The sequence below is a fragment of the Engraulis encrasicolus genome, chromosome 20 (genome assembly GCF_034702125.1).
Source record: "Engraulis encrasicolus isolate BLACKSEA-1 chromosome 20, IST_EnEncr_1.0, whole genome shotgun sequence".
Taxonomy (NCBI): Eukaryota; Metazoa; Chordata; class Actinopteri; order Clupeiformes; family Engraulidae; genus Engraulis; species Engraulis encrasicolus.
In genome coordinates, this window is record NC_085876.1 from 222,905 (window position 1) to 236,894 (window position 13,990).

Below are 13,990 nucleotides of genomic sequence, written 5' to 3' on the forward strand. Positions count from 1 at the left end.
TCATCTATTAACAAAAGGCGTTAGTAGGTCCTTCATATAAGCTGGGGCCGTTCCTGCGATGGTTGTGTAGGCAAGGGTCAAAGCCTTGTGCTTGATCCGGGCGGCAATCGGTAGCCAGTGCAACTCAATAAACAGAGGAGTAACATGGGTCCTTTTGGGTTGGCCTATATTTCAGTACATATGACCTCATTTGCATATTAAATCATCATATTTCGGAAAACTTGGGATACAAAAATATTTGCCTCAATGTGGGATATCAACTGTAAAAGTTTCAAATCAATATATGCCATAGTTTAAAATTAGACCCTATTCAGCTAGTATCTCCCATAATGTCTGCCTATGGAAAAAAAGAATGTGAAATCTCCAAATTTGACCTTAAGAAAAAATATGTTCCACTAAATATATATTGGTAGATTTTGTGATGCAAGGGGGGTTAACGATCACAAACAATTTGGAACCGTTACTATTGGAATTCGTCCCATGTTTTTCCCCTTTTTTTGAGCTAGATTGACTGGCCTTGTGTCTTACAAGTTCTCAATTTTACAGACTAAGTGTATGTAAATAGCAACAGTGGAGATGGAGTAGATGTTGCATTACATATTCCTCTGTATTTTCGAAGTGAAAGTCAAAACCCAATTCGGAAACTCCAACTCCTATTGTCATTGTGACACAGCACTCCACAGCACACAAGTGAACACTGCACACAACGAAATTGCATTTATGCCTCACCCCTAATGGCGCGCCCCAAGGGAGCAGTGCGGCGGGACAGTACCATCAAAGACGGTGGAATTTTGATAAAGAGGATTCAAAACACGCCCACCCAATACAAAAGAGTGAGCTCAAGTTGGGTCTCCTAAGGGGGCTTTGTCCCCCCCTTCTTCTATTTTTGAGGTGTTTCCACAAGAAGCGCGCTACCGCCATCTACAGCGCTAAGGGGACTTCATTTATTCTCAACATCAGGACTCTGAAGGTCTCCTAACCTGAAAAGAACTGGAATGACGTACAGTGAGTCCAATATGTATTTGATCCCTTGCTGATTTTGCCGATTTGCCCACTAATAAAGACATGATCAGTCTATAAATTTATGATAATATGTATTCAAACATGGAGAGACAGAATATCAAAAAGAAATTCCAGAAAATAAATTAAAATAATTTATTTTAATTTATTTGTATTTACTGTAGGCAAATAAGTATTTGACCCCTCTAGCTAAAGAAGATAAAGTGCTTTGTGGCAAAGCCCTAGTTGTCTAGCACTGAGGTCAGATGCTTCTTTTAGTTGATGACAATGTTTGTGCATATAGTAGAAAATATTTTAGCCCGTTTTTCTTTGCAGATTATCTCTAAAACATTAGTAGTTTGAGGCTGTGGCTTGGCAAATGAGAGGTTCAGTTCTCTCCATAGAATTACTATAGGGTTAATATTTGGAGTAGGCCACTTCCCGACTTTAATATGCTTCTTATTGAGCCACTCCTTCGTTGCTTTGACTGTATGTTGTGTATTATTGTCATGTTGGGAGATCCAAAAATGGCCCACCCATCAGTGTAGTGGTGGAGGGAAGGACGTTTGCACTCAGGATTGCACATTACATCTCTCCCTCCATCCATTCATTGACGATGTGAAGTTGTCCTGTGCCTTGGCCAGACAAACACCCTCAAACCATAATGATACCACTTTCATGCATGATGGTGAGGAGGGTGTTCTTGGGATCATAGACAGCAGTACTCTTTCTCAAAACACATTGAATTGTGTTAATGCCAAACAGCTTGATTTTGGTTTCATCTGACTACAGCACCTCCTTATCATATCCTAAACCAGTCTGATGTCCCTTGGCAAACCTCAAGTGGGACTGCACAGGTTCCTTCTGAAGTAGAGGTACCATGTGTGCACTACAGGATTTTAAACCTCTGTGGCATTAAGTGAAACCAATAATTTTCTTGATGATTTTGGTCCCAAAAGATTTGATATCATTGCCTGGTTCATCCTGTACTGATCAGGTGCTTTCTTTCTGTTCTCATGATTATCAAATCCCTACGAAAAGTCAAATCTTGTATAGAACCCCAGACAGGCTGATGGATGGTAATTTTGTATTCCTTACATTTTGGAAGAAATGCATCAACAGCTGGGTCATTAATACCTAGTCTCTTTCTTGTGGCTTTGCAGCCCATTTAATCTTTGTTCAGGTCTAAAATCGTGTCCCTGATATCATTTGACCACTATTTGGTCTTTCCCATGCTGGTGAGGTTGGAGTGTGACTGATTCACTCATACTATGGACTGATTCTGCTGATTCAATGTGTCTTTTATGCATGTTAGTATGTACAGGTGTCTTTAATTCAGATGACAAGTTGATCGGAAGTGCCCATCTTGTCTGTGGGCCCGGAACTGTAATCAGTTGGCAGGGGATCAAATACTTATTTTGCTCGATGAAATGGAAATAAATTAATATATACTATTTTAAGTTAATTTCTGGATTTTCTTTTTGATATTCTTTCTCTCCATATTAGAATACATATCATCATAACATTTATTGACTGATCATGTCTTTGTTAGTAGGCAAACCAACAAAATCAGCAAGGGATCAAATACTTATTGGACTCACTGTATCTCTGGTACCATGCTCAGGGTACCTTAGTCATGGAGGAGGATGGGGGAGAGCACTGAAGAATTACTGCCCCCACCAACCTGGCGGGTCGGGATTTGAACCGGCAACCTTTGGGCTACAATTCTGACGCCCTAACCGCTTACCCATGACTGCCCAATAGCGAACTTAGTAGCGATAGCTGGAGAAGTGGCAAGTGTAATGGTGAATATATTCAGACAAATAAAAGCAGTGGTTATTGATTCTTTTTTAAATGCCCTGGGCTGTTTATTAATACAAAGTAATTTCATATTTGATGCACTTTGGACATGGCGTTCCCCTCTTGTGCACAAATGCATTTTATTATACCTTAAAAAAAGTTTTAAAAAAACAGACAATAAAATAAGAATGCCATTTTCCATTGCCATTTTGGACCAGGTCATTATAAACAAGAGATTTCACCTGAACAACATTTTTAGGGGGGGGGGGGGGGGGATGGCAAAGACCATCATAGCAAAGAACAATAGACTCTTTAACATTATAAGGCTTAGCAGTGACACAATTAGCAGGTGGAGAGCTGAGAGCTTTTGGTTGGCCCTGAGGAGAGATATAGAGTGCATTCCAATATGCACACTCCCGTCCTCCACTTGTGCTTGTGACCTCGTCCTGCCTCCTGGCCCCTCCTCCGTGGAGAAAAAAATAAAGTTTCCCAGCTGTCAGCCTAGCCACAACAATTTTTGGGGGACTGTTTTTCATTCACAATCTCAATTGCAAATGAGAAAATGACATTAGAATTGTGATTTTGCAAGATATTGAATTAATTTTCTGTCGTAAGTCACATCATGAGGTCATAAGCAGGCAAGTGAGCAAGGGAGGACGGAAGACCGCAGATTAGAATCTACCCATTATCAAGGAGGAAAATCTGAGGCACCATGGGTAAAGTTTAAAACTAAGTTGACAAAAAAGGAAAAAGACAACTCTTTACTCTTTCAAAAAATGTCTATCTTTCCTTCCTGCCATTGATCCATTTGGTTATACGAGTGTCCACGACTGCCGTGGGTTTGTGGAATCCTTGACGTTTTTAAAAGCAAATACAGTATGTGGGGGTCAAGTGGTGCAAAGACAGCTAATGTCAAATTAATTACCGGAAATTGTACAACATTTCCATGGAACGAATATTTTTCTTTAATCTAATCCAGCAATAACAATACTTTTAATCCTTACTATAGTGGTATTAGCTGTGATTGTACCACTAGACTTCTGGTACTAAAAAAACCTGTTAAAGACGTCAAAAGACAAACAGCATGTCTCTGCAAAAAAAAAAATTAAGGGAGAAAAAAAAACAAAAAAACAATACTCTTTGAAACTTCTCTTGCTTTCCTTTCTTTTTTCCATTGATTTGTATGGCCCGCTGACAGCTATTTTCGGGCCTGGGACAAGATCATCTGAAAGGTCTCCCCTCTCAATACATGCAATGTAATGGGGACCCAATTCTGTCACCCGCCCCCAAACACACACCGCCTCACCGGTGGGCCTGTGACTGTCCATGAGTAGTGGATCTACGACAAAAGGACCCCGTTTCTCGAAACCAGTTAGCAACTTAGTAGGTTGTCAATGGAAAATTGCATTGCAACCAAGTAAGTTGATGCTTTTGAGAAACAGGGCCCTGGTCTCTGAGTGAGGAGGACTAGGAGGAGGAGGAAGACACTTCCACAAACGTGAGCTGCTGCTCAGTGTCCAGCTCCTCTGTCTTGACGATCACCGTCCCCTCCCCCTCCTCCGACAGCACCAGCAACTCCTGCTGCTGCTCCTCATCGTGTGCCGTGCTGCCGTCAAGCACCTCCTCTTCCTCAACCACCACCTCCTGTGGAATGCCCACTCCCTCTTCCTCTTCTTCCTCCTCCTCCTCAGCATGGACTGCAATGCCGTTGCTATGGCCACTGCTGCCATTGCTCATGGCCTCCAGTTTGATGCGATACTGCTCCGCCTCCTCTTCCTTCCGCTGCAGCTGCTGTCGGTACTCTTGAGCTTTACGGTTCGCCTCTTGGAGCTGACGCTGCAGCAGCACCTGCACAGAATCAACAACAAGGAAATCAATCAACTAATCAATCTACTATTCAACTTGCCTGGTTACTGCAAATTCCGTAGGGGGCTGTCAGCCAATTCCAGACCCAATCCAAACTAGTAGGAGATTGCACTTCTCCTACCTGAATATTTCCGCTCCTGTCCCTGACAGTTGAAGTGGGAGTTGTACAATCATGGCAACCACTGCGGTTTAGCTGACTTTCAGCGAGGTGTTTTGATACAAGCCAAAAGCCATAATATCTAATATTCTGCCATGTGTTACATTTATGTTGACACAATCATGTAATAACATGAAGAACTGTGTTTGGAACAGCTGCACACAAGAGAGATCAAGTTTCACAATTTTTTGACATTTTAAATAACGGCTCAATGGGCACCGCCATTATCATCCGACTTAGATTTGTTGATGTGAGAGTAGTGTGAGTCCCGCCGACTTCGCTAGTTGGAGCTTCCACTTCGACTGGCGTTCCAGAGCATTTTTCGTAGTAGGAGGTTTAATAAGTGCAACCTCCTACTAGTTTAGATTGGGTCTGGAATGTGCCATGTGATTAGGTCTGGTGGTAACCAGGAAAGGTCGGAATACTTGGCCATTATGACACCCTGTCAAGCTCTCTGATTGGATAGAGACAAAGGTCAGACTACTTTGCCATTATGACACACCGTCCCTATTCCTGATTGGACAGAGACAGGGACCATGATCTGGTCCGTTTCTGAGCAAAGCTTCCATACTGTCTTTAGTTTAGTTCATTTAGTTTAGTTCAACAGGGACCATGCACAATACACATTGATTACAGAAGTAAAAAGATGGCTTGTGCCAGATTATCAAAAAAAAAAAAAAAGGTTCAAACGTACTTTATTTGCCATTTGTTAGTAGTCCAAGCACAGGAATTCTTGTGCAGGCTCTCTGAGTCAATAAATAGAATTAAATAGAAAAATATGAAGACAAAATACATTAAAAAGTGGTCAAAAAAAAAATAAAAAAAAAATAAAAAAAAATCATGATATTCATGAATACGTATGTAAAAACAACACGTCTCAAAAGAGTAGGGACGGGGACAATAAAAGGCAGCAAATGTCGAGGAAGACTAAAAACAAAACAAAAGACAACACTTAACAGTTAAATACATTAACTGATGAGATGCTTTTATATAAAAAAACAGTGTTAATTCCTATCTTGGACATGATTTCACCAGCTTAAATGGTGGGTGTATTCCTTGTCATGTTTTGCCATGTTTTCCTTTCTGTAGTGCTTACAGTGTGACAGGTCTTGACCAAAAGCCCACCATTTTATCACCTGCTGGTCCTTATGATGGAGCCAAACTGTTAAAACATAGTAGAGAATGCAATTTGACCTTACTATGTGGCAGTAATCGAAGATCTCCCTTCAAAATATAATGCATGAGTGGCTTTTCATGCTGTTTAAAACCCATTTATACCATTCAGCACTGTATTTAACTCTACAGACGAGTGAGGACATCTTAACCAATGCACTACTGCACCCACATGCCATCATGGAGGCTGACTTTTGTAGTTAGCACTAACACAAGTTGGATGGTCCATTTTCACTGTAGCACAGGATGTGCAATGGACGTCTACAACTTCTGCTGACTTCTGTAAGCAAAGGACAGTTTCCCATGTCTTCTGGGTCTATTTCAAGTGAGCTCAGGTGCATAGGAGAATGTTACACCCCTGTATCATTTGCATGCATGAAGCACTCTTAATATTGTCAATTTTCAATAGCTCTAATTCCTGGAGTGCTAGAGTGAGACTACAGCCAATATATATTTCATGATGCTATGAAGCTATACAATGATTTTAATGACAAAAATATGTCTTATATACACTGAATCGCAGTAAATCAAAGGGAATTAAAAAATATATGTAATAACTATGGTAATTATTCCCTTTGCATTTTTAATTCTGAGTAACTCAGCCTCTCTGTGATGATCTTATATCTGGACACTCATATTGTCCATCAGTACAATTCATTTTGAAATGTTCTTCTTTGTTGTTTTATCTTATTTGGATGTTTCCTAAGTTTCACTGATCCCTGTCCCAACTTACTTGAGACGTGTTGCATTTATCAAATTAGAAATGAGTACATATGTCCCCCAAAACAATATTTTTTACAACACTTTTTTCAACACTTAATATGTCGTCTTTTCACTATTCTCCATCTAATGAATAGATTGGATGTTTTGAAAATGATAGCATTTTGATTTTATTCACTGTTTACCAAACGTCCCAACTTCACCGGAGTTGGGGTTTGTAGTTTAGGTAGATCATCAGTTTCCATCATTTACAGAAAATTAATTGAACACAGTTCGAGGGCTCTATCAGTGGAATCTATATGGAATAGGGAACTGGGGGAATTAGATCTTTGAGTAGACTGGGACTCGGTTTGGTCTAATTTAAGTTTGACTTCTAAGAACCTTGCACATCAACTGATCCACTTTAAAACCATTCACAGAGCATACATTACACCTTATAGAAGGTTTCAGATGAAACTGCAGGCTTCATATGACTGTCATATTTGCAATTGTTCCTCACCTGGAACATTCTTACATATGTTTTGGAGTTGTCCCATCATATCCGATTTCTGGTCTCATGTAAATTCTGTATTATCCCAGTTGTTTGATATTTCCTATTTTCCTAACCCTGCTCTTTGTCTCCTTAATGATACGTCTGATATTCCTCTTAAACTTGTTCAATGTAAAATGCTTTTCGCTGGCTTTACGTCTGCAAAGAAAACAATTACAAAACACTGGTTCACTCCTGATATTTGTAAGAAGTCCTTTTGGATACACAGCCTTACTAAAATTGTCAATATGGAACTGACAACTGCACGTCTGAACAAAGCTCGACCTGCTACTGTGGAATCCTGGAAACAGTTTTCATTTAAGTTAATTTCTTGGATGAGATGTTAGGTCATATTACCATGCCTTATCCATCATTCTGCCATGTAAAAGTCCAGTTTTATATTTTCTTTCTTTTCTAGTGTTTCACTATTGTTGTATGATGATCCTCAATATGTCTGTAACCCTACACCACACCCCACCCCCCCTTTCCCCTGTTGAAAATCAATAAAATATTGATCACAAAAAAAATACAGTAACATAAACAAATAAACAAGTAAGCACATTTTAGGTTACTGGGTAGACTATTCCATGTTTTGGTTGCCCTAAAAGAGAAACGGAACGATTGTGTTGAACTACAGGCAGTATGGGAGTTCCCAGGCTACTATTCAACCAATTAATCAATCAATCAATCAATGAGCCCATTCACATGCACATCAGTAAACCATTTTTTCAACTAATCGGTTTATTCAAGTGCTCAAGTGAACAGAATTTATAATCTGCTCATTTATTATTATTATCTTGTAGTTGGCGCAGCAAGTCCTTCACAAAAACAAGAATGAATGAATGAATGAATGAATGAATGAATGAATGAGTTTCCCAAGTCATAATTGGTCTTACAAAGATTGTGATAGCAGTCCTGCAGGAGTGATGGCAACTGCAAACAATTCATCAGCATACACAAAAGGTAGCACTGCCCAGAAACTACTCTCAATGAATCCCTTTGACTTAATGGAGTATGTGTCAAAACGGACAAGCAGAGATAAAATTTTGTTTTTCTCATTCCAAATGCTATTCGTCCCGGACTCAAGTATTTATAGGTGGCTTTTACAGCACAGGTGACAGCTATGGTTCTGCTTTGGACTTACCAACCATCGTCATACTTTTTAAAAATCTGCAACTTGTGTGCATTTTATAACATTAAAAACTGCACTACCCAGCATTCACAACCTTTATAACCCATGATAGCCCATGTCTGATACACGCCACCCCAGGCACACACACTGCACGCTGCTGCCATCTGGCCACGACACCAGCAGACTACGGGAGTTTCTTCCCACAGGTCATTAAGATGCTTTAAGATGCATTAAGGTGAAGTGCCATAGACAAGAGTCAGGTCTCTCTCACAGAATTCTCCTCCACCTTTCATCTCTTTTTGTTAAGCCACCTTTTTACTGAGCAGACTTGTTCTACCTCCTCACTACATTGTTGTCTTTGTGGGACTTTATATGACAATAAAATATCCTACTACATACTGCATACTTACTACATACTTACTTGTTTACACATGTTTGAAGCCTATTTTTGAAGACTGAAACTTTCGGCCCCTTTGCAACTCTAAATGCGCCGAGCACTTTTAGTTACGGCAAACAAAAACACAGCAGGTACGATTACGGTTACGGCAGGTAGAGCATGAAACATTAAGGGTAGATTCCAATATGCAGTAAGTTGTGGCTAGGCTGACAGCTGGGAAACTTTATAGTTTTCTCCACAGAGGCGGAGCGAGGCCACGTCAAGCACAAGTGGAGGACAGAAGTGTGCATATTGGAATGCACGCCAAGTCAAACAATTTTAACATTGGCAATGAGGCGTAACCCAAGATTACAGAGTAAGATGGATCAACCCCCGCCTGCCCAATGCAAATGAGTGTGCTCAAATACAGGCCCTTTCTCAATGCCCAGTGTTCTAGCCTTGCTAGGACATCGAACATCCAGTGATCGGATAGTCTTTGGTGAAATCCAATCACCAGGTGTTTCACGTCACAGCAGGACTAGAACGCTTGCCATTGAGATGGCCCCCCCTGTCTCCTAAGGGGGAGGGGCGTTGTCCCCTCCTTCTTCTCTTTCTGTGGTGCTTGGTGGTGGCTTGCATAGAATGTGCACTACCGCCATCTACACCACTAAGGGAATTCAATTTATTGTCAACCCAAAGGGTGGATTCCAATATGCGGACTCCGTCCTCGATCTGTGCTTGGGGCCTCGCATCTCCGTGGAGAAAACAATTCAGTTTTCCCACGGTCAGCCTAGCCACAACAATTGCTAGGCTGACAGTGAGGAGGCAAGTGAGCAAGGGAGGATGGGAGTCCGCATATTGGAATCCACCCAAAGTCTCCTAAACCTACGGTCTCCAAATAGGGCGTTCACCTGACGTCACATGGATCCCGGAAAAGTACAGGCTTGATTCGTCTCTGCCAATTTGATGCATCACGATCGTGCCCATTGGAAAAGGTAAAGTATGCATGCCCACTACCTAGTAAAGGTAAAGTATGCAGCCCTGCTTCATCACGATCGTGCCCAATGTCTCTGCCATAACAGTCTTGCTTGTTCTCAATCATTAGGTCATAGTGCAGCATTACCGTGTCATCAGCCTCCAGTGTGTGATTGTCTGAGATTTCCATCTTTCTTTTCCTGGCCGGGGGTGGCAGGGGTTCCTCCTCCACAATCTCCTCTGCAATTTGATTGGATGTGACCGCCAGCACTGAGGAGATAAGAGATCAGAAAGTGAGCGCAAACTTGCACTCTGAAGCAGTAAATGTCCGATATTTATCAGGGGCAGACAGTTCTGCAGTGCTTACTCTATTGTCCAGACTATTTATTAAAACCCAACTATCTCAGCCTCCGAAGCACATAACATGAAATAAGTTACATTTAAGAGCTAGTACCCTCATCTTGCATTAGATTGTGTTCATTCAGCTCTAACACAACCATATTTTTTAATAAAAAAAGCTCAAATCTCAAGAGCCCGAATGCAGCGCATATGTCGCTCCAGGCGCCAAAGGTCAAACAACGTATACGCAGCATCAGGATAATATGGGTTAAACTTTAGTCAAGAGTTTTGAGGTTATGTTCGCTCATAAACATTTGAAGATTCAAGATTTATTTTCTTACATTTCATTGTAGGTCTAGAGAGAGAAATTCCTTGTATTTTGTCTCCTGAAAAGATAAATGTGTGTGTGTGTGTGTGTGTGTGTGTGTGTGTGTGTGTGTGTGTGTGTGTGTGTGTGTGTGTGTGTGTGTGTGTGTGTGTGTGTGTGTGTGTGTGTGTGTGTGTGTGTGTGTGTAAAAGAGCGAGAAAAAAAGTGCCTTGGCTGTCTTCAGCATTGTGATGGACATTTTATTATTCATATATATCCTGTATTTGAATGCAAGAACATTATTATTATACTATACATATGATATATATAATATATTGTATAAACAGTGTTTTGCATAATTATTTGGAACAGGCCATTTTAAGGTTTTTATTTAAAGGGACACTGTGCAGGAAATGGTCAAAAAAGGTACTGCAACTATGCTGCTCATTGAAACTGGGCTGCCTATTGCCAAATTTGATCTTTACATGAAAGTTTACTAAGTAATAAACAAATCTTTTCTAGTATGGTCCAAGTAGAGTCATTTTTGCAGCTAAAATTGGCTAATTTTGGAAATTTAAAATGGTGGACCATGGAGAAGATCCCCCTTTTCATGTATGAAAAGTGCAATTTTTCCAGTTATAATGAATACTTAGAATTTAATGGTGGTGGTAAGTATTCATGAAAAAGGTAACATTAGTGAATGGGCAGCATGAATTCTGGAAATAAACAACTAAAAATCTCACACAGTGTACCTTTAAAGAAAAAAGCTGTTATTGAAAGGTCAAAGACAGTTGCACTCAAAAACAGAGGCACTCAAAAACATAGACACTCAAAAAGAGTTCATGATTTTATGATGACTGTCACGACTATTGAGGATTATTTGCATCACAACTTGGAATGTTGTGTAAGGCTGCATTCTTGCAGTGTGCCACAGCACACCCTTGAACTGCTTTTTAATACATCAGCAGCCATTAATAGATTAATAGATAATTGACCCCTTTCCTGTTTGTAAGCAGGTATGATGTAATTTGGCTGCGTGCGCATCGCTGGGGCAGAATCGACCATGCACCGTTCATTTGTAAGAAACTAGCCAGGTGTTTTTTTCCGAAATAAGAAAACGGATGGTCACAATAACTTCAGATATGCAGTAGGTACCACAGACACGGGCTCTTACAAATGGTAACATAGAAGGGACCAAACGCAAGGAAAAAGGATGCTCGATAATATCTAATGATTCAAAAATGACGTCTAAGGTTACAATAATTCAAAGAACCAAAAGAGGAGCCGTGATGCTGTGATGTCAAAATACAAAGAGGTCAAAGCCGCAAAGGCACAGAACGAAAAAGGCAATAAAGCAGTTGCAAAAATCCAAATCAAAATACAAGCCAAAAAGGCAGAATCAAATCAGAAAGGCAAAATGCCAGTAAGCGCAGGTCAACAGACAGGTTAGCCAAGTGGGAATTAAAATGCTGTTTCCGCTTAAATACCATCAATTCTCTTGGCAAACGTAAGATCTATGGACAATAAGATGGATGACATACGGCTACTAAGATCAGCGAACAAAACTGTGAGGAACTGCTGTGTGACCGTGTTTACAGAATCATGGCTGAACGACGGCATACCCGACTCGGCTTTACAACTGGAGCAACTTACGTGCCACCGAGCGGACAGAGCCCTTGCAGAGAAAAAACGAGGGGGAGGAATATGTGTTTACACACATGATGCTTGGTGCAAAAATGCTACGGTGGTACAGAGACACTGCTCTCCACTAGTGGAGTTCATGATCATCAAGTGCCGACCCTTCTATCTACCAAGAGAAATATCCGCCATTCTACTGGTCGCAGTTTACCTCGCTCCTAGCAATACACCACCAGCGCAGAAGCGAGGCACTGAACGAGCTGCATCGGGGAATCAGTGAACAACAAGATGCACACCCAGATGCCTTCACAGTGGTCATGGGAGATTTCAACCACGGAAATCTCAAAACAGTTCTTCCAAAATTTCACCAACATGTTAACTTTCCAACAAGAGGACAAAACACCCTGGACTTTGTTTATACCCCAAAACAAGGAGCATACAAGGCAAAGCCCATCCCCCACATCGGCCTATCAGACCACCTAACCATTCTGCTACTGCCAGCCTACAGACAAAAGGTAAAACTCACCAAACCAGCTCTGAAGGAGGTGAGAAAATGGCCAGAAGGAGCCGTGTCACGACTACAAGACTGCTTTGAAACCACAGATTGGGACATGTTCAAAACAGCTGCACCACACAGCAACCACATTGACATTGAGGAGTACACAGACACCGTGACCTCCTACATCACAAAATGCATTGATGATGTTACAGAAATAAAACGCATCACCACCAGGGCCAACCAGAAGCCATAGTTCACAGGAGACGTTCACAGACTGCTGAGGGCCAGAGACAAAGCCTTCAGAGCAGGAGACGTAGCTGGCCTAAAAGCAGCAAGAGCAAACCTGTCCCAGGGCATCAGGAAAGCAAAAAAAGGAATACTCGGACAAAAATAACAACACACTTCAAAGACAGCAGAGATGCACAGAGCCTGTGGCAGGGCATACAGGCCATCACGGACTATAAGCCCGCACCACGAAGCTGTGACAACAACACCTCTCTGCTAAACGACCTGAACAGTTTCTTTGCCCGTTTTGAAGCACAAAATGACACTCAGCCACAGAAAACTCCCCCTCCCCCCCATGATCAACCCCTGTACCTGTCCTCTGCCAGTGTGAAGAGGACACTGGCCACCATCAACCCACGCAAAGCAGCTGGCCCAGACAACATACCTGGCCGAGTGTTGAAGGATTGTGCAGAAGAGGCTGAAGGATGTCTGCACAGACATCTTTAACATCTCTCTGGAGGCAAGCAGTCATCCCATCACTTTTCAAAGCTGCTACCATCATACCGTGCCGAAGAAGAAATCATCACCATCATGCTTCAATGACTACCGTCCTGTAGCACTGACGCCCATAATCATGAAGTGCTTCGAACGGCTTAGTCCTGTCACACATCAAGCCACCCCTACCCCCCACCCTGGACCCCTACCAGTTCGCATACCGAGCCAAGCGATCCACGGAGGATGCAATCTGCTCTGCCCTCCATCCAGCCCTCACCCCACTTGGACAATAAAGACTCATATGTGAGAATGCTGTTCATTGACTTCAGCTCAGCATTCAATACCATAATACCACAACAACTCATCAGAAAACTGGACAAACTAGGTTTCAGCACCTCCCTCTGCAACTGGCTGCTGGACTTCCTGATGCAGAGACCACAAGCAGTACGGGTAGGGAATAACACCTCAAGCACCCTGACCCTGCACGGGGGCTCCGCAAGGTTGTGTTCTCAGCCCCCTGCTGTTCACGCTGCTGACACATGACTGCACAACGACCCACAGCACTAACCATCTAGTTGAAGTTTGCGGATGATACAACACTGATGGGCCTCATCACTAAGGGTGATGAGACTCACTACAGAGAAGAAGTAGACCTCCTGGCCAGATGGTGCAAAGACAACAACCTCCTGCTGAATGTCAACAAGACCAAGGAGATTGTTGTCAACTTTCAGAGGGTCCAAAAACAACTGCCACCACTGAC

At 41.9% G+C, this 13,990-nt stretch overlaps 1 protein-coding gene across 3 annotated transcripts in view; it reads right to left on the minus strand.

The window, feature by feature from the left end:
• Positions 1-2,842: 2,842 nt before the first annotated feature.
• LOC134436101 (GA-binding protein subunit beta-2-like) overlaps positions 2,843-13,990 on the minus strand; it is a 54,239-nt gene continuing 43,091 nt past the window's right edge. For all 3 annotated transcript variants that reach the window (XM_063185132.1, XM_063185134.1, XM_063185133.1), the window contains exons 7-8: positions 9,876-9,997; positions 2,843-4,647 (exon numbers count right to left, since the gene is read on the minus strand). In XM_063185132.1, the coding sequence (XP_063041202.1) occupies positions 4,267-4,647; positions 9,876-9,997 (503 nt within the window). In that variant the 3' untranslated portion in view covers positions 2,843-4,266. The remainder of the gene's footprint in view (positions 4,648-9,875; positions 9,998-13,990) is intronic.